The 19,805-nt window shown below is 39.9% G+C and overlaps 2 protein-coding genes across 10 annotated transcripts in view; one reads left to right on the forward strand and one right to left on the reverse strand.

Annotated features, from left to right (window-relative positions):
• The window catches only part of MCM9 (minichromosome maintenance 9 homologous recombination repair factor), a 132,048-nt gene that overhangs the window by 23,763 nt on the left and 88,480 nt on the right, over positions 1-19,805 (forward strand). For 7 of the 9 annotated variants that reach the window (XM_070795908.1, XM_070795904.1, XM_070795907.1 and 4 more), the window contains 2 exons: positions 253-378; positions 1,726-1,845. In XM_070795908.1, coding sequence (XP_070652009.1) covers positions 253-378; positions 1,726-1,845 — 246 coding nt within the window. Of the gene's footprint in view, positions 1-252; positions 379-1,725; positions 1,846-15,636; positions 17,959-19,805 lie in introns of those variants that run through there. The other 2 variants (XM_070795909.1, XM_070795910.1) reach the window with 2 other exon arrangements.
• Positions 5,270-18,026, reverse strand: ASF1A (anti-silencing function 1A histone chaperone). The gene is made up of 4 exons (XM_019967149.2): positions 17,866-18,026; positions 11,891-12,006; positions 7,231-7,407; positions 5,270-5,730 (listed from the first exon to the last, which is right to left on the reverse strand). Exons 1-4 carry the CDS (start codon positions 17,972-17,974, stop codon positions 5,518-5,520), a joined length of 615 nt encoding a protein of 204 aa, XP_019822708.1. The 5' UTR covers positions 17,975-18,026; the 3' UTR covers positions 5,270-5,517.

A 19,805-nucleotide genomic window follows, 5' to 3' on the forward strand; every position in this document is an offset into this window, starting at 1 on the left:
GATGAGGGAGAAAAGAGATTTCTCTCTGTCCCTTATAAATATGCTAAATTTATAGAAACTTAAAACAGGTGGCAGCCAGAACTTTTCATCTCAAGGCATTGATAAGAAAAGGACTTTTAGGAACAAAACAACATTATTCACTCCTTTTAGTCAGATCATTTTAGAGTGTTTATAAGAAGATAGGACAGAAAGGGAAATTTCAGTTAGTATTTCTTGAAAAATTATGATAACTCATCTTTCTGCTTTTCCTAGGAAGGAATGAAATATTGGCCAGCTTGTGCCCTCAAGTTTTTGGAATGTACCTAGTAAAGCTTGCTGTGGCCATGGTGCTGGCTGGTGGGATTCAAAGAACCGATGCTACAGGAACACGGGTCAGAGGTTGGTACCCATTAAGATTTCTGAGAAATACTAACACATACAGTAAGAAGAGAAGCTACGATTTCCCTTTGCTGAATGAAAAATTGCTTGTTGAGCTTTATTTTCCAAATGCAGTCTTTTAAAAACTGACAGTTGTTCACTGTCTAATACTCAGTCCAACATCAGGAACTACTTTGTAGAATTCCAGTCTTTCCAAAGACTTTTGCCTATAAGGGAGCCACAATATAAAATCTTTGTTTCTTTTACTGTCTGTGTTTTTCATTGGATTTCCAGTCTTTCTCCTGTCTCCAAGTCAGTGTCTCTCCATCTGTGCCTGTCAGTGTGTGTCTCTTAGACTGTTGCTCTCAGTCACTGCCTGCTGGTTCGCCTTCTGCTGGTGGGCAGCAAATATGCCATCTGCTGAGAGGTGCTACTGTAGGTCACGCATTCAAGCCAAAATGACTCTTAAGTCATTTCCAAATGGCAGGGAGCTCTTGTGTGGTTAAAACACTTAACTGACCTGAATGGCATAAATTAGGTTTATTATGGCCCTCATATAGGTAGTATAAGGGCCATAATAACCAAAGGCTTAACCAAAAGACTAAAAGGACATTATTGTAAACCAGGTGTTGGTAAGGACTCAAAAACCATACTGTACAGTATAGAATAGTAAGTATAATAAGGTTTATGCATATTGTATTTCTTGATTACCTACTGTTACAAGGCATTCTGCTAAATGTTGAACTTCAATAGTATTTCCCTATTAATATTTTCAGAAAATACTTGAATATGACTGAATAAATTTGCTTGGTCAGTGAGATAACATCTGCCACAGGATATTCACATGTTTTTCTATGTTACATTCAAAAAGTAAGAACTTATAAGATAGATGTTTCATGAAACTACTAAAATTTTCATAGAATGAAAAGGTTTTCACTTAACTGTTAGAATCATAAGTGATTTGGTGTTTATAAAGCACGTACAAAGTCGCAGACACTTATAAGTATACTTGTATGGATGGATGGAAAGAATTAATCACAGTAGTTTGATATTTAAAATAAATTAAATAAAATCAGAAACTTTATAAGCCAAAAGTTTTTTAAATGTTAAACACAGTCCCTAAACATCTGGAACTAGAACAAAAATCTCTTAAAAATTAATTTTAAATGCTGCACTCAGAAATCCAAAGACTATTATTTATTTTGAAAGTTAACTTTTCTAAGGACATTCTGGATAAAGTCTTCCTTGAATGACCTTAAACTAAAATACTATATAAAATAAAAATTGTGTGAGCATTCCAAATGGACCATTTTTGACTAATTATGAGTCTTTTCATAGCAGTTAGAAACTTTATTTATGCTTTTCTAGGTGAATCTCATCTTTTATTGGTTGGGGATCCTGGCACAGGGAAATCTCAATTCCTCAAATATGCAGCAAAGATTACACCAAGATCTGTGCTCACCACAGGAATTGGATCTACTAGTGCAGGTATTTTATGTGATGATTTCAGTTATTTAATGTTACTTCAGAAGCTAACACAATGGTTATTTTCTTGTGAAAAAGTACCTGTAATAGGATATATTTCAAGATTTTTGTGTTACTGCCAAAAACCTAATATTCAGCATTACTTTTGTCGCTCTAAGAAAATATTTCAAAAGCTCCACCTTCACTTATTTTTCAAAAGCTTTTTCCATGTGTCTTTTTTGTATCTTAGTTTTGAATGATTGTGTTCAACGTTCTCATTCTCTAGTGATTACTTTTGTACATGCTTAAGCAGCATCTGTAATTCTGTGAAGACCCAGCAAACAGTGCTGAAACTAACTAAATAGGGGTAAAATCTCACTTTACAAAGTAAATAGATGGCATAAAGCTTAAGGCATTTTCATACTCATGGATCTCACAGACAACAGTGATTCCTGCTAAAAATTCTTAGGTAGAAAATGTGTCTTAGATGTGGAAAGTGTACTTTTATCACTGCAATGTGGAGCTTCATTCATACACTGTAATGATTCTTCAACAAGTACAGTATATTTAAAGCCTTTGCTGATAGAATGTTAAGATTTGATTATAAAGTGACTTTAGGAAAAAATTATTTTAAAGGACATGTTTTGATGCCATTTAAAATTTCTACACTGTTTTGACTGGGAAAATATTTCTCCTGTTCTCCTATAGTAGGCCTTTGGTTTCATACATTTTACAAATGTTACTTGTTAGGGATGTCTACTGTCCATGGCCTGTACTCAGATTTCTTATGAGAAGCTTATATTTGAAAACTTAAAAAGCAGGAAGTGCTCCATTATGGTCCTTAGTAATAAGATCTCTGTTTTAAGGGGTCTCAGCTTTGAAATATAACTAAACAGTATATTAAGCACTGACAGGAAGGGATTTGTGGACTGAGAAGAGTAGACAAGCTTTAGGGTACTGGAAGGGGAAAAGACAGGAATATATGAAGAAGACTTCATGTGCATTTCAAAATTTTATGACTCAGTATTTTAGAGTTCTGTATTAAATGATATTAACAATGAACGAATAAAAGAGTTTCCCCAGTAATGACATGGAATGTTTCCTAATTATTATATGGAGTGTCAAGAAATAAGACCAGGCTAATTTGTGGACTACTAGTATTTCAGAGTATTTGGACAGTTTTAAACTGAATGGCTGCTGAATTCACTGAATTAGCACTTTCTGTCTTATAGCCAAGGTTATAATCCAAATATGAAAGAAATGGCAGGTAGAAGGAATATAAATTTTAGAACTGTAGATAAGTTATTGCTACTTCTAATCCACCCAAAGGGCCAGACTACCCTTTATTTAAACTGTATCACAACCCATTAGAGGGTCTATTCATTGGTCAGAACCAGCACTTTCAAAACAAAATACAGTAACAGATACTACAGTATACTAGTGCACAGAGAAGGTGCACTATTACGAGTGTATTATGTGCAAATTGTTAATATACATACTTGTGTTATGGGGGTCATACTTAAACTTCTTTTTTTACCATAGATTACAGTAAAATGTTTTGAAAACTGTTGCCATTGACTTTCTTGTTAACTAGAAAACCTCAAACCTGAGGGTTAAGACCAAACGAAAGCCTAAGGCTATATAAGATTATAAATGAACGAATGCACGCATGTTTCTCAGACTTCGGCTTGTTCTCTCAGCTCCAATGATAGCCACATTCCCTCTGGCCTACTCGCCTATTTCCTTTGTGGCATAAGTAATTTGTTCATGTTTATCTTCTCAGGACACAGCTATTCACTATGATCAGAAAGGGAAAAAACATTTCCAAACTTTCTAGCTGTTATTTCAGGCAGTGTCTAGCTAAAAAGAAAAAATAAAAAACAACCTATGCATTCTAGTTTCTTAGTTCCTAATGTTTGAATACTCTTTATTTTTTAAAATTATAGAACCATCAAAATGTTAAATAAGAGAATAGTTTTTAAGCTTCAAACTTCTGTGAAAATTGGCTGTCAGTTTACAAATTGATTTAAAAACCTAACTGTTTGATGTCAGTACAAATCAATCATAATTAATCAGGATAAAAACTCAGCTGTGAACTGATTTGGTAATTTGGCTTATATATGCTTTATTTCTAATAAGCATGTATTGTGTTCCTGTTATATTAATCACTGAGCTCTTGGTTGGAAAGTATTAGTTTTATTTTCATTTTAATATTTTAACATTTTCTTTTAATTGCAATTAGACAAAAATGAAATTTTCTTCATGTTGTTTTAACAGTCGTACGTATTTTACTTTTAAAGTCTATGAACTAGTTAGTGGACAGTATTTTAATTATCTGGTATACTAAACTTCAGAGTTTAACATTTAGCAAAATTTTGCTTCACAAAGTCACTTTGTAGAATGACAGGAAATATATACAGCTTCAAATCCATATTCAGACATATGCCCCTTTCCCTTCCTCAAAATAAATGCTTTTAAAAAGTGCAGTATAAAAGTTTTAGCTATGAAGGCACTGCATAATTCTGTATTATATGGCTAACGTCTTGATTAGCAGCAAGAGTGATGAGAATATTCTACACTTAATTTACTGGAACATAAGAAACTTTTTGAGGAAGGACTTAGCTCTCATCAAAGAAAAAGAACCTTTTGTCCCGTTTAGTTAATGCATTCCTTTTCAAGATTGCTTTTAAAAAACCTCATCTGAAAAAGCTATCTAGAAAATGTCTACCACAAATATTGTACATGAGTGTCGGGAGATTCGGAGAAAAGTACTTTATGTGGAAATATATATAGTTTCATATGATAAAGCTAAATATATATTTCCAAATCTACTGTTTTTATATAAATGCTGCCAACAACAGATGACTTGTCAAAACAGTTTTAAAGGGTTATGTTCATAGTATTTTTTATAAATCTAATGAACCAAAGTCATTATACCCTTCTATTCTTAAACTTAGGGAGTTTGTATCTGCTTCTGACATGTTGAATTCACTGGGTAATGATGATGTATGATTCAAGAACTGTTGTGATGTCCTAAACTGTTATAAAAACAAAAATCATAGGCAGAGGACCTTATAAACAATTAACCACATTTGTTACCTTAGAACCAAACTGAATGCTGTCTAACATTATATGAATAGTAGACATAAGAGGCTTCAAAGTGGCCTGGAAAACTAGATCTTGAAGTTCTTGGTCACATATAGTTTACTTCAAATCCCTTCTTTAAGGGTATGCCGGGAAAAGAACGGAAATTTGCCCCTTAAATCAAACCAAATTATGTGTTATCACAGGAAGACACATTTAGTTGAAGTGCACTTTGTTCTTTCAAAGGTTAGTTAAGATAGTGGCCCAAAGATTATTATCCAAGAGGCTAAGACATCTTTACAACCTGGTCTAATGATTCATTTTTCTTTTTAAGTGCTTTAATTACATATAGAGGAGAAGAAAATAATATATATGTTTTAATCAGATTAGTTTCAGAACAAATAAAATAACACATTAGAGAAAAACTTACTTAAAAATAGTTGTATTTATATTCCACAATTTGCTCAAATACTGGTTTTCTTATAAACTTTCTACAGGATGTTTTTTAAACAAATTCTTCACATTGCATCTTGACTATGTACTTACGGAATTTCAGGGAAATAGTTCTGTGTGTTTTTATAGCTTAATTTGTACTAAAGGGATGGCAGGTGGTCACATGCAGTCCATGTGGGATTCTAACATGACATTTAGTGAGTTTTCTGATGTGGACCATCCCTTTGATGCCGAAGGTAATGCATCTGTTGAAAGAAGTGACGGTAGATTTGGATTACTGCTCTCTGCATCTTCCAGTTTTTCTGTGTTATCTTCCCAATTAATGTGGAATCTTGTGACTCTGGGATTGGATGCCAAAATATTCCTTTGAAGCTAGAGGATAAAGGAAATATATAAATGGTAAACACTAAGAAAGTTAGATCACTGTATACAGATAGACCTTAATAGAATGGTTCTTTATATTTGTACTCCTAAAGCACTAATTCATATACAAACTGAGTGAGTGAAGTCGCTCAGTCGTGTCTGACTGTTTGCGACCCCATGGACTATAGCCTACCAGGCTCCTCTGTCCATGGGATTTTCCAGGTGCGAGTACTAGAATGGGTTGCCATTTCCTTCTCCAGGGGATCTTCCCAACCCAGGGGTCGAACCCAGGTCCTCCTACATTGCAAGCAGACACTTTACCATCTGAGCCACAAGGGAAGTCTTCATATACAAAGGTATAAGTCAAATAAAATACACTAAACATAACTAATAAACGACAGGGCTGCAGTAAAGAAATTATTTTAGCCTAATGGAAACAAGATGTGGGGAGCCTGAAGGAATCATTCAGATCTTTTACTATCCAACACAACATCTAACTCTATCCTTATTTCTTAAAAGGGAGAGAATCTCTTGAATGCATCAGAGGATGCTTCATTTAACAAATTAACGTGCTTTCTAGATTTTGATGTGGTCCTTCTTCAGTAATATTTTCAAGTAAAATGCAAAGTATCCCCAAATAGGACCTTTCATTATTAATGGTTTCCTATCTTTTAATTATTATTGCTCATTCTTAGACAGAATATTCTAGTTCCTTCTCATTTTGCTATACAAGTAGCCATACAGGTAACTAATAAATTAGAAAGGGAAGGTTCCACATCAGAATAAAAAACATTCTCGCCTTATTATCAGAAAGAAGAACATTCCATTCCACTCCCATGTAATGTTTCTTGCATGGTCTGGTAGATAGTGTTATGTTCAATATCACAAAAATCACCAGTTACTAAATATTATAGTTCCCAATGGAAAATCATAAAGTACTTGGTATTTCTGAGAATATCAAGTCACAGACTTCAGGTTCACACTCAGAAACTTAGCTGTTTTCACCACCAGATAATATTTAAGACCTGTAGTTTAACCTTTGAGAATAGCTGATGAAGCAAGGCATATGGGGGATTTGAGATAACAATGTTCCTATGAAAAACAAAACGTCCCCCTACAATTTTGAGATGTTACAGACCAAAATATTATGGAATAATCAGTACAACACACAGGAATTTGAACATCCTAAAGACGGAAATAGATAGAATCATGATGTATGGGGAATGCCATACAGGGAGCCATTAACAGAGACCTGCTGGAGGCACTTTCAGTTTTCTAAATCATCAGACTCTCAAGGTGCCTGACCAACATTAACTGCTAATAGCTAACCTGGAGGTAGCTTTGAAGTCATCCATGGTAAGGGAACAATGATTGGCTTGCTTAGTTGGCACAAGGACCTCAAATTTATTTTGTCTCAAAGCCACTTTCATAGTGTACTATGAAATGGCAACTGCTTAAAAAACTGTACAGTAAAATGAATGAAAAAGGAATAATGAAAAGGAGTATTACCTTAGAAAAGTCTGGTTTTACTGGCGGATTTTCCCTTAATTCTGTCTCGGTATATTCATTATTTACATAATAACCAACTCTAATAAACTCTTGACCTCGATAGGTGCACGTTATTAGCACAACTGTTACACCTACAGCATCTGCATCTGGAATGAGTCCCGGGTTAGGTGCGTCAGCCTAGAATCATGTAAAAAAAAAAAAAAAAAACACGGCACAAAGTGTTGTTAACCATAAGCAAAACTGGAGTTTTGGTTACACTGAGCACCTTCAGTCAAGGGCACAGCAACCAAAACTTGGAAATCATACTGGGAAGGCAAATGCTCATTTTTGAAACTGACTTATAGCTAGAAAATATAGCTCATACATTTCTCCACAATATGCCTAAGTACCTGAAAACATCACCATGTCTAGAGGAAAATACATGTGGCTACCGTGTGTGCAGCTACCGTGTGTGCTGGTTCATGACGGATTATGCAATATTCAATTATAAAACCTTTTATAAAATATAGTAAACAAATCAATAGTCTTATTGAGTCCAACCTTCCCAGTCATAATTTCAGACCTTAAAAATTAGTAAACATTTAATTATCCCATACAGCCTTTTGGCAGCACATGTTTATTATCCAGTTTCCTAGGACCCATATTCTCATATCCAGTCAACACCCCCCACCCCTCACAGATATTCTAATAGGAAATTAATATAAAACTGAAAGTGGAGTGGAAATAGTTTTATAGCAGAATTTCAAAAAATACAAATAGTCCCACATACTATGGAAATTCAGTGAAGGTAGAGATTGTTTGAGGCAGATCTTGTTTTGAATCAAACTGCTCTAAGCTGAAACTTGAGGCAGGTGAGCTAGAGGTGGCTGAGAGCTCAGGCCCTGTCCACAGCCACGTGGAAGACAGGAAGGACTTAGTTGGAAGGCGTCACAGGCTGGGGACAGGCAGTGGTAGCACTGAGCATGGCCGAGAGCAGCCACTCTGATGGCACGAAGCATATGAAGTCCCACAGACTGGCTACTCTTGCTGCGACACGAAGGGCCATCCCTGGGCCTGGGTGAGCGCTTCAGCTCATGCCTCAGCTTGGGAGCACTTCTGACTGGTGTTCTCAGGCCATTATCATTAAAGACTCGTGATTACTATCTACCTACCACAGGGAGGTGACACAGAAAGGCACCGGACACCCACCTAGTCACCTAGACTAGAAGCCTGTCACCTCAGCTTCCCTACCTCCCACATCTAGTGGGTCTCAGTGTCCACCAGCTCTGAAAGCAGAATTGAGGTCTTCATCTCTCGTCTGGAATATTGCTAAAACTGCCCTGCTGGTCTCCCCCAGTGTTAGCCTAACTGCACCATGGCCAACATGCTAATGCTATCTAAGTGCAGATCTATTCCTATCCCTTCACTGGGTTTGAAAAACCTCAGGTGATTACCCTAATTTCTGACATAAAAACCCTCAGTTTTTAGCTTCATTTATAAGGCCCTTCACAATTGGTCTCAATCAACATTACGGTCTCTTTAACTCCACCTCTTGGTCTAGAAATGTAAGTTCTTTAAAAAGTAGTAATAATTCTTCATGCCTTTGTGTCTTGCATATATTCCTTCCCTAACTTGCTGAAAAATTCATCTTTGAAGCTTGTGTCAAATGTATCCTTCTTAGTAAGGCACTTTCTAATCCAAACATATAATTAATAGCACTCTTTATGCACTCATATTATTTGACACAATGTCTCTATTAATGTATTCCAACAATCTAAATATGTTTACCCTTCAAACTTCCCTAAAATTCTAAGCTTTATCTTGGGCAGGAGTCCCATCCAACTCTGTGATCTCAAGTCTGGCATGGTTCTAGGCACAGTATATATTGAGTATTTTGAAATTTATTCATAACTCAGTTCCTGCCCTTACGTGGTTTATGATCTCTTTGGAGAAACACCAGAATAGAACAGGGGGCCTGAGAATATGCTGTTTGCCTTTGGGTAGAGATGGGAAACAGAGGTGGTTTAGTGCTATGGGAACCTCTCCCACTATTGCTTCCCATCCCCTCAGCAGATTGGTTCTAAGCATGTTTGTGTTTTAAAATTTGTTTGCTAAAGGATTCAGCCTGAGCGAAATCAAGGAGAGAAGCCTGCAGGCCTCTCAGATGATTTAGGATGGAGAAGTGATAAGCAGAGATCTTTGACTCCAACAAGCAATACGGGGTAGATGTCTGGGCACCTTCCTGCTAGCCTTTGACACACTTAATTAAGAGGAAGGCATTTTATTTGGAGAGGCAAAATCATGGCAGACCAGGAGAACACTATGGTAATTTGTTTCAAACATAAAACACAAAACTATTTTAGTACCTTTCTGCTGATAAGAGTGAATTCAAAAAAACGCATAGGCTGAACACGTGATCTAGGTCACATTGTACTTCCTCTGTACTTGTGGCAACATGTGCACACATACCAAAGTGAAAATCACTACAGGGAAATACTTTTTAAGAACCTTTCCCATAGCACTTAAAGCCCAAAGTTGAGGAATATTCTTAACCAACATAAACACATAGAAAAGATAAATTTTTAAAAGTTTGTTTAAAAAATACGGCATGTATTTGCAAGTTTTTTTTAAAATCAGCATTGAAAGGTATATCACTACACCTCAAGTTTCTTGATTTGAATTACGAATTATCATCTTTGAAGTGGGCCTCCCTGGTGGCTCAGATGGTAAAGAATCTGCCTGCAATGAACAAGACCTGGGTTCGATCCCTGGGTTGGGAAGATCCCCGGGAGAAGGTCATGGCAACCCACTCCAGTATTCTGGCCTGAGGAATTCCATGGACAGAGGGCCTGGCAGGCTACAGTCCATGGGGTCACAAAAGAGTCAGACATGACTAAGCACAGCACACATCTGAAGTATAGGTTCTCTAGGCTTGTGGATCAGAGCAAATAGTGCTTCTTTATATAACAATTTCAAGAAGCTAAGAGAATAAAAACTTAGTTCTCATTATAGAAATAGGGAGCTGTCTGTCACTGATTATACTTAACTGCTTTATTCCTCATGACATTCTTATGAGGTAGGCTATTATTCACAGTTCAGAGATGACTGGCGTGGCTAGGAGCCTGACTGAAGTCACGTGTCTCTAAGCAGCAGAGTGGGACTAAACCTAGTTTTCAAGTGCAGGGCTTCCCTATACAGGCATCTCTGATACCCTCGTCCTCCACTAAGATGTCAGTCAGTCACACAACTCAGCTTAACAGCACTTATCTTTTTTAAAAGGTTTTTTTTTTTTTTTTAATGTGGACCATTTTTAAAGTCTTTAGTGAATTTGTTATAAAACTGCTTGTTTTACGTTTTGGTTTTTTTTTTGGCCAGGAGGCTTGTGGGCATGTAGTTCCCCGACCAGGGATCGAACTTGTACTCCCTGCATTGGAAGGCAGAGTCCTAACCACGGGACCACCAGGGAAGTCTCCAACAGAACTTGTAACTAACATATTTGAGCCTTTCAGTCAGTATATGTAAGCTTTCCTTAACCATTTATTTACATATAATACTTGTTGCTTTTTAATAAAAAGCACTAAGGCTAGGAGACCAAGATTCTGAATTCAAATTTAGGAAAGAGGAGGGAGCAGTGGTAGCTTGAGAGATAGGTTTGAGTGATTCTTAGCCCATATCTTCTGGGATTATTTAACCAACAGTATTCATTTAAATTGGCCTCATCTGTGAAGTGAACCAAGTGAGTGCTCAGGGATAGAAGATTTAGCTTTTTTTTTCTGGTTAAGTCTTCTCAGTGGGTTCTACTTAAATAATGGAATTCTGTTGGGTGGCAAAACTTGTAAAAAAAAAAAAAAATTTAATAATAGTTTTTTAAAAAACTATGGCTAGTTACTCTTTGGACTATTATAAACATCTTCCTCTAATAAACATGGATAACTGAGAAGTGACTGGATAGTTGTATACAACAATTTGATGTGCACTGAAAGGAGTAGTATTTTTCAACACAGAAGACAATGTCTGAAGCCTTGGCACAGACCTAAATACTGTCAGTGGGATCGGAGAACATAATTATCTATTAGTAGAGTTTCTCCTTATAAATGACAGAGCTGTGGATTTGTAATAGTAACCCTCTATAAGAAGTGTAGGGGAGATGCTTTAGTAGACCACTGGACTTCCAGTGACCTCAGATCTCACAGATCTCTTATCTTCTAACATACCTGGTAACCTAGCTGAATTACTGACTCAGTAATGCTAAAATAAAGTTGTTTTGTTATATCATTCCTAGTGTCTGAAACTATAATCTGAAAATGCATATTACTGATGATCCCAGTTAGTAGTAAGCATTTTGAACCCCTGTTTTGGGCTGCTGGACAGCCAGCCACCCTAAAGGTTTCATACTCAGAGGCTATTCACAGGAAGAGTGCAAAATTAACCATCACATGTGTGCTGCCACAGTGAAAGGTTAACTGCGTGCTGTTCAAACCCCGAAGTAAAAATCACAGGAACACTCTCAGCACGCGTAACCAGGAGGTGGCATTCCTTCATGACACATAAACTTGTTAAAACATGAAAGAAGCAGATAAAAAGTGAATGCAGTAGAACCAGAATGATGTAGCCCAAAGGAAAGGGCTGAGGACCATTTAGAAATGTATTTGGCATACAGATATACCAAGAATAATCTTACCTGAAATACAAACATATGCCGTCCTGCAGGAACAGGGCCCACTAAAACAGAGTCTAAAACTTGATCGTATTCTTCACTTTCTGCAGAGCCCACATAGATAATTTTCCATTCCAGGTCTAGGGTTAAAAACCAAAATATTATTTCATATTCAGTAATTACAAGATGACATCAAAGACCCTTTGAATGTCCACTTACACCATTTATTGGCTGCTAAAATTGGCTTTTCATAGCAGAAAATCCAGAAACACACCTAAGTGCTCCTTACAAAATTTGTACATTTCATACCAGTTTCTCACAGTGCTGTTATGTGAAATACTGGTTCCTGGTCAGGGCATCTCGCGAATGAAACAACATGGCCAAAAGCTTGGGAAATGCTCTTGAGGATTTATAAAGCACACTGGCAGAACAAGGGGTCTGAGAAATCCTTCAGTAAAGAACACCAGTAGTATTAATCCGGTGTTTCCTAAATTTATTTGGCTAAGGAATCCCTCTGCCTTTTCTGTATGTCATCATTTAACCTGCTAAACCCACTTTAGAAGGGCTACCCCGTATTATGCATAGATCCAGATCAAAGAGCTCCAAAGTGGAAAAATCACTATTTGCCAACTTCTCCTATGGCTCAGAAGCCCCTTAGGGCTTCAACTCAACTGTTAAAGGTTCACAGTGGGTTTCTCCCTCATGGCACCCCTTCCTGTCATCCATTCTTTACATTGGGAAGAGGAAACAAAGGTTTCTTATACCACTTGATGTGTCAGAGTATACACTGTGGGAACAGGCATGAGAACAAGAAAGAATAAAGTACAAGCCAAGTCACTCCATGTAGTTCAGTCATTATATGTAATTCAGTCTTTACTGAGCACCCTTGACAGTGTGCTCTGCGAGAAGAACCCAGAGATGAGTACAATGACTGCTCTTTGCAAGCAGCCTCCTCATTAGTAGGGGGAGGAACACCATTCCACAAATACAAATTCTCTCTCAGACCTCCTGGTCCTCTGAGGATGTTTGGCACTGTGTGGCCTGCCTCTTGGATCCACTCCACAAAGTCTACACCAGCACTCGGGGATGGGGGCGGTGATGTTTCTGGGTCACCTATGGAGAATCTAATGCCTTCATGTGTTGTCATTCTTGTATAACGTTGTAGCTCTTTTTGTTCCTTAAATAGGTACCAGGAATAGGCTAGGCATTACTTATTCATAGTGTATTATAAACTGCAGTTTATTGAAGTAAGAGATCCTTTAGGTTTCTTCTTTCTCTTACTGTGTCACGGTTCTGTCCCAGACCTCGGCCACTTTATCTTCAATTTCTAGTACATTTCTAGATGCAGGGTCCTACATCTGACATCTCGTGAGATTATCTATTTGCTGATGAAGATTAAGAGAGGGAACAAGCAGCATGAGTATCTAGTCAGAAGGAACAGCAAGTACTAAGGCCAGACAGCAGGCACAGGCTTGAGAAAAAGCAAAGCCACCGGGGCAAGAGCAGAATGAGCAGGAGAGAAAGCAGCTGACTGTGAGATCTGGAGGTGAAAGGTGTGGCTAGAGGATGCAGGGTTTGGAAGTCATCGTAAGGATTTTTGGCTTTTTCATGAAGTGGCATGGGAAGCCACTGGAATGTTGAATGTTGAGAGGAGCGACATGGTCTGATTTTCATTTTGTGTGTTTGCATTAGTCGCTCAGTCATGTCTAACTTTTTTTTGACCCCATGGACTGTAGCCCACCAGGCTCCTCTGTCCATGGAATATTCCAGGCAAGAATACTGGAGTGGGTGACTTTCATCTTAGGAGGATCATTTTAGTTGCTGTGTTTAGTAGAGACTGTAAGATGGCAAGGGACAAAGCAGGAGGATAGTTCAATTGAGGCAAGAAATTATGGTGTCTTGGACCACATGTAGCCATAGAGGGGAGAAGTAGTAACATTGTGGATATATCCTGAAGGTGGAGCCAGCAAGAGCCACTTATTTTTCTGGGGGCAGGGAAGGGAAACCATCAGGAGTTCCAGGGATAAAGAAGGTAATGAATAAGTGGAGATCATATATCTGGTAAAAATTTAGAAACTGTCCATATGTGAAACCTTGAAAATAGGTGGGATTCCAAGGGAGTGAGCCCAGGGGGCTCTCCAAAGTTAAGAAGTCAGGGAGATAGGATCAATTAAAGTTTCCCAATTAGTGGCCAGTGAAGCAGGTAACCCAAAAGTCAAGTGGAGAAATGGTTTTAAGAAGAAAGGGGTATGGAAACTACTCAACTAGCTAAGTAAAAAGACTGGGAATTGTCACACAGAGGTTTCCATAATTCTTTGTTCATTTCATAAGTATTTGTACTACTATGGATCGTGCTCTTGCCTTAATTGTTATAAGCTGGCATTTGTGGTCTGGTGCAAGAACATGGTTATGACTTATAAACCTCCCTTTATAAAATACTTGGGCATTGGCTTTGCCACCTCACACCTGTTATTCAAAACCTCAACAGCTTTGTAGGTATCACATGGGTTTAGTTATACCTGTTACACAAAGTTGAGACTCTTGATAGGTTAAGTAATATACCCAAATTCACACAGCTAGTAAATGGAAGAATCAGAACCCAAGCTATGTCTCTGTGACTCCAAAGCCTGGGCTCTTTCCAAAAATCTAAGGAAGATAGATTCTTCCCTTTTTAGCTCTCAAATCAACAGTGAAATAAAGGAATTTAACTGCGGGAGGTGGGAAGGCATGGCTGAGGGCAGAGGCCAGGGGGATAGATAATCTAGCCTTAAGGAGTACAGGCTGTAACTCAGGGTACCTTAACTTTTATGCTATGGATGCTTGCTATAGCTACCGAGTTTAAAACGCACAATACTTAATTTATAAATTAGCATCCGTTGTTTTGTTCTTAAATCTTTTCTTTGAACCTAGCTTCATTCCCTTGCCCCCTGTATTTGAAATAAGAAGGGACAGGATGAAATGCTTTACACAGGTGATAGTTTGAAGGAGTTTACTCACTTATTTAAAAAGTTAACTGTTTCATTTAATCATGGTAATGTCAGTCTCCCAAGTGTCTCCATTTGAGGTGGGAGTGAGGGAAGTCACCATGTAAATTTCAAACTAATCACTCTATTTGGGAACACCTGTGATATAGGGGGACATATGTAGTCTTTGTGAATTAGTACAAACCTGAGGTTTTAAAGTATGAAGCTTCATTCAGTTATGTTTTAAGTATGTATTCAACTGACAGCTCAAAGTATTGATATTGGTCAACATTTTTTAAAAAGGCTCCATTCAGTAAAGAAGAGAAATCAGCAATCCACAGAAGGTATAAGAAAGTCAGCAGTAAAGTCAATGAAAATGTGTACAGGCTTGGTGACCATCAGATCAAACACACCCAAGGTCTCCTATCTCCCGGACTTCACAGGAGAGCCTCTCCTTGTATCTGTGGATTGCTGTCCTACCCCTGTAGAGGTCTTATAGTAGATTTCAACTAAATTCTCTTAAGTACTCAGACTTTTTCTGAAGCAAAGTACTCAAAGACTTTCTGAAACAAAGCTACAGGGCAGCTTTTAAAGGAAAGTAAAAATACGTGAGGGCTATTGACAATTTAAAGTATGAAAAATGGCGGCCAAGCTTTGGAACTTGAAACAAAATTATACAGTAAAAATTTCTCATTGGACTATTCTATAGTTCACTTTCAAGAACAAATATTTTAAAAAACTGTAGCATAAAAGATGGGACTATAAGAAGTCTTTGCTAAGTAAACTCTATTTCCTTAATCCACACAGCCTCTAGGTGGAGCACATAAGCATGGCACCTTTTTGAAAGATTCCTTTGCAGCTTCGGTATGACTCAGCGTGAACTCTTAAAAAGTACTAAATAAATGCCCAGTATAAATGCCTGGGAAGTGAGGTAGACAAGTCAAAGTAAGGTGTATTCCTGACATCAGTACTGTAAAAATTCTGATAGGATTCAGCTTGGTTCTGAAAAGATCCCATTACAAATGGAACACATCAATGGCAGGTTTCAACCATCCATTGTCAAAGCCCTGTAACAACATCCTGAATCATCTAACTTCCTTGTTGAGAACTGGCTCCTAAAATGGAAGATATCACTTGAGAAATACCAGTAATTTCAAGAAGTTCTAATGCCTAAAACACTGTAGTATAAATTGGAAGGGACTCATTTATTGTATTTCTCTTGCATTTGTCAACTTTTATATGCGATTGATTGTAAAACCAAAAAAATTAGTCTAGTGGGCATGAAAATGGGCCTAGTGGCCGAAATGCTTATGGCAGTTCTTTAGTAACCAAATAGCTTCAAAGTTTGGTAATAAGGAAAATCCCCTTTAATTTTTATTAGCAACGGCCCATTTAAGAATTAGTTTAATAAATGAATTGTCTTTCAAAATGTGCCTACTATTGTATGTGCATATGTGCTTTATATTTGTAGTAGAACTACAATGTACGGAACAGCACACACTAAAGTGGTAATTATGGTTACTTTTGAGTGACAGGGAGGCGGAAGGTACAGAGGACTGTTACTTTATATATGTATGAACAACTTTTAAAAAGTTTATTACAGTGAGCATATGTTGGTTTTCGTAATTGAAATAGTTTACACGCTACCTAAAATACATTATACAGGGATTAAAGGATAATTTTTTAAGTGAAAATGCTTTACATGCCTTGATTAGCATATAATTTAAAATGTATTTTGCTAAACATAACTGTAAGTTCAAACAAAGTCTGTCCCCTATTTAGCTGTAAAATTACCATCGATGAAGTTAAACTTTTTTTTCCCCTTGAAATTTTGAAAATGGAGCACTGGATGGTTTTAATAAAATCGGAAAGATCTTGGCAAATTTTAGCTTTCTAAATTTCTTACTGCACATGCTATATGTCTTTCTGAGGACCTTAAAACGAACTTAGAAAAAAATACTAAATTTTGCATTGCCATCAGGACTTTATTTCCTAGCCCACTTTTGTGTGTTATGTTCAGGGTATTTGGATGTGGAGTTGCTGTAATTAGATTTCAACACGTTCTTGAAGGAAGTCTTTCAAACTACCTAGAAGCCAGTGATTAAGTCCTGGAAATTATTTAAATATTTTACTTATTTCTGCTCTCACGTTAAATGTAACTTGCTAGCTTAGCAATACGTTTCTTCCTGAGAGAGAGAGAAGATTTCAGTCACTAAGGATGAGGAGCCCACGTTGCTCGGGGCGAGCCTGCGCGCCAGCATCCCCGGGCGCCCCGAGCATCCTGGGTGCCGGCTGGGGAGCGCCGGCCCGGGAGCACCCGCGGCCCCCGGAGAGCGCCGGCCCGTGGCGCCGAGGGGCGAGCCTGCGCCCGCCTCCCCCACTGGTTGGTCCAGGGAGCCAGAAATCAGCGCGAGGACAGCCTCGCTCCCCTCCCCGAAGCGGCCGGGCATGGCCACCCCGGAGAGTCCGGTAACTCCAGCGTGAGCGCTAAAAATGGATGTGCCTCTTGCTCGGGGGCAGGAAGGTGGGCAGGCGGGGCGCCGCGCTCGTCACCCGCGGAGAGGAGGCGTCGTGACGCCGGGGTCGGTGGCCCAATTCTCTACTCTCGGTAAGATGGCTCCGCTGCGAACTCGCCGGCGCCGACCACACACATGCCTCTGCCTTCCCACCTCCTCGCCGGGGCCGCGGAGGCCGTTGGGTGCTCGGGGCCAGCCCGGCGCGACCCCCGGCCGGCGCCGCGGGCGCTAGTGCGGGTCTCGCGAAGCGCCCGCCCGCCAGACAAAGCTGACAACATGGCTACCTCCGCTCGAACAAGTTCCTCGCAAGTTGAGCCGCGGCAGGCGCCCCAGCGGCGGCCGAACGCTGCGCGCGCCTGGCCGGCCGTCGTCCATCAACTTCAAGTTTCCCTCCGCAGAGCCGAGCCCGCAGCCCGCTCGGCGCCGAGCCCCGGCCGCCCGCGCGAGGCCGGGCCCGGGAAACTTTCAACGTCTGCAGCCCGCAACTGACAGCCCGGCGGCGGGCGGGCGCCCGACTCACCTTCAGACAGGTCCTCGATGCACTCGAAGGTGATCTCGAACTGGAATGGGTTGTAGAAAGGAGAAGGGTTATCCAGCACCACTACATTGTTCACCTGAACCTTTGCCATATTTTGAAAAAAACACAAACAATGGGGACGGGGGGCTCGTTGCGGCACAATAAAGTCCAGCGCGCGGCCGCTCGGGAGAGCGCAGACCCCCGCCCCGGCGCCGGCCCGACGTCGTGCAGCGGCGACTTGAGAAACTTTTTTTTCCTCTTTTTATTTACACGGGAACACTCCACAGTGTTTTGCAGCTTTCCTATTTCACTAAACTACAGCCCATTCTGCTCTGATAACTAGCAGCGTTGCCCGCGATTGGCTGTACCCGAGCTCTGACCCTCCTCCTCCAGCGAGGGCCTCCGCGGCGAGCAAGATGGGCTCCCGCTCCCGGAATGGACTCGGAAACTTTAACTGCGGCTCCACCTGCTGGTGTGGATTAGGACAAAGGCGGAGAACAAAGTGAGTGGAATACGGGCTGGGAGGCCCGCGCGGAGGCCGCCGGCGGCGGCGGCGGCGGGGGGAGGGGCGGCGCAGGCCCCGCCCCCGGCCCGGCGGCTCCCGCGCCTCACGTCGGGCGTGGCCGCAACGGGGCGGGGTCGAGGGAGGCGTGGCCACGGCGAGGCGGCAGGAGGCGTGGCCACGGCGGGAAGGCGTGCTCGCCGTGGGCACGGCGGCGGGAGGGCGTGATCCTGGCGACACCCGCCTCTGGGGTTTGTGTAGTGGGTTTGTGTCTTTTTTTTTTTTTTCCCTTCTGACTCTTTTCTTCACATCAGTCGACGGCTGTGTCGGCTCTTTACTGAATTTAGGAGATGCGAATCTGTTGTCTACACTAGGTTAGGTTCAGTTGTCTGTATATTGGGTAATATTTGGGTTAGAAGGAAGGATTGGTTGCAGTGGAAGTAAATTGTATTTTATAGACTGATGTCAGCTCAAAAGGAGCAAAGCCATTTTGGAAATCTAGTTCTTGGCCAATATCTACGTTTGGGCACGACAGCGCCGTTAGTTAAATAGATACAAAATGAAGGGCAAGGACACATTTTTCCACCCACACTTTGTGGAATAGGTAATATTTGGGCTGCACCCGGGTCGTCTTTCTCACGTTCCAATCTGGAAAGTCTAGAATAAAAAGATGACTTGAGGTTGGATCACTTACACCAGGTTTCTCCTGTTCGGTGGACACAGCAGGAACATAAAAAGGAGGAAATGGAAGTATCAGAAGACCGAAAGGCAACAGATAACAAGCAGAGAAGGGAAAAAGCGAGTAGAGACCACGAAAGCTTACCAAGACGTGCAATTTTCCAAAAATTCATGACCTGAACCGTTAGTAAGTAAAAATGTATGGCACCACGAACAAGTTCAGAGGAATCTTTACTTGATTATTGCACATTCAGCGTCAATTTATTTGTTCTTGACTACCTTTGTAGGAAAGGGAGAGCTTGTAACACATTTGTGTAAGGTTGTTGAGCTGTTTCTATTTTCTAAATAAGAGCAATATAAAGGGATTTTTTTTTCCTGGTGCATAAACCATCATTTTTTAAGTATTTTGAATGAAACCACTAAACTTGGCTAATTCAGAGAGAAAATGATTTAAGTGTCATCTATGCTGAAAGTTTTCTCTTAGTATGGTGCTGAGAATTTTTCAGTTAACATTCTTTGGACACTGTTCATTGCAGGTTGCATTTAATGAGACTTCTGCATTTGATGGTGTTTTGAAAGTTAATAAGAGACAGCTAGGGAGGCCTGGCATGCTGCAGTCCATGAAGTCACAAACAGTCAGACACAATTTAGCCGTAGAACAACAACGGAACAGTTAATCCCAGGCCTCCCACACTTAGGGAAACTACTTAGAGTGAGGATCACATTTTATCATCGATGGATTAGCAAATACCACGATCTACTG

Source organism: Bos indicus, chromosome 9, assembly GCF_029378745.1.
Source record: "Bos indicus isolate NIAB-ARS_2022 breed Sahiwal x Tharparkar chromosome 9, NIAB-ARS_B.indTharparkar_mat_pri_1.0, whole genome shotgun sequence".
Lineage (NCBI taxonomy): Eukaryota > Metazoa > Chordata > Mammalia > Artiodactyla > Bovidae > Bos > Bos indicus.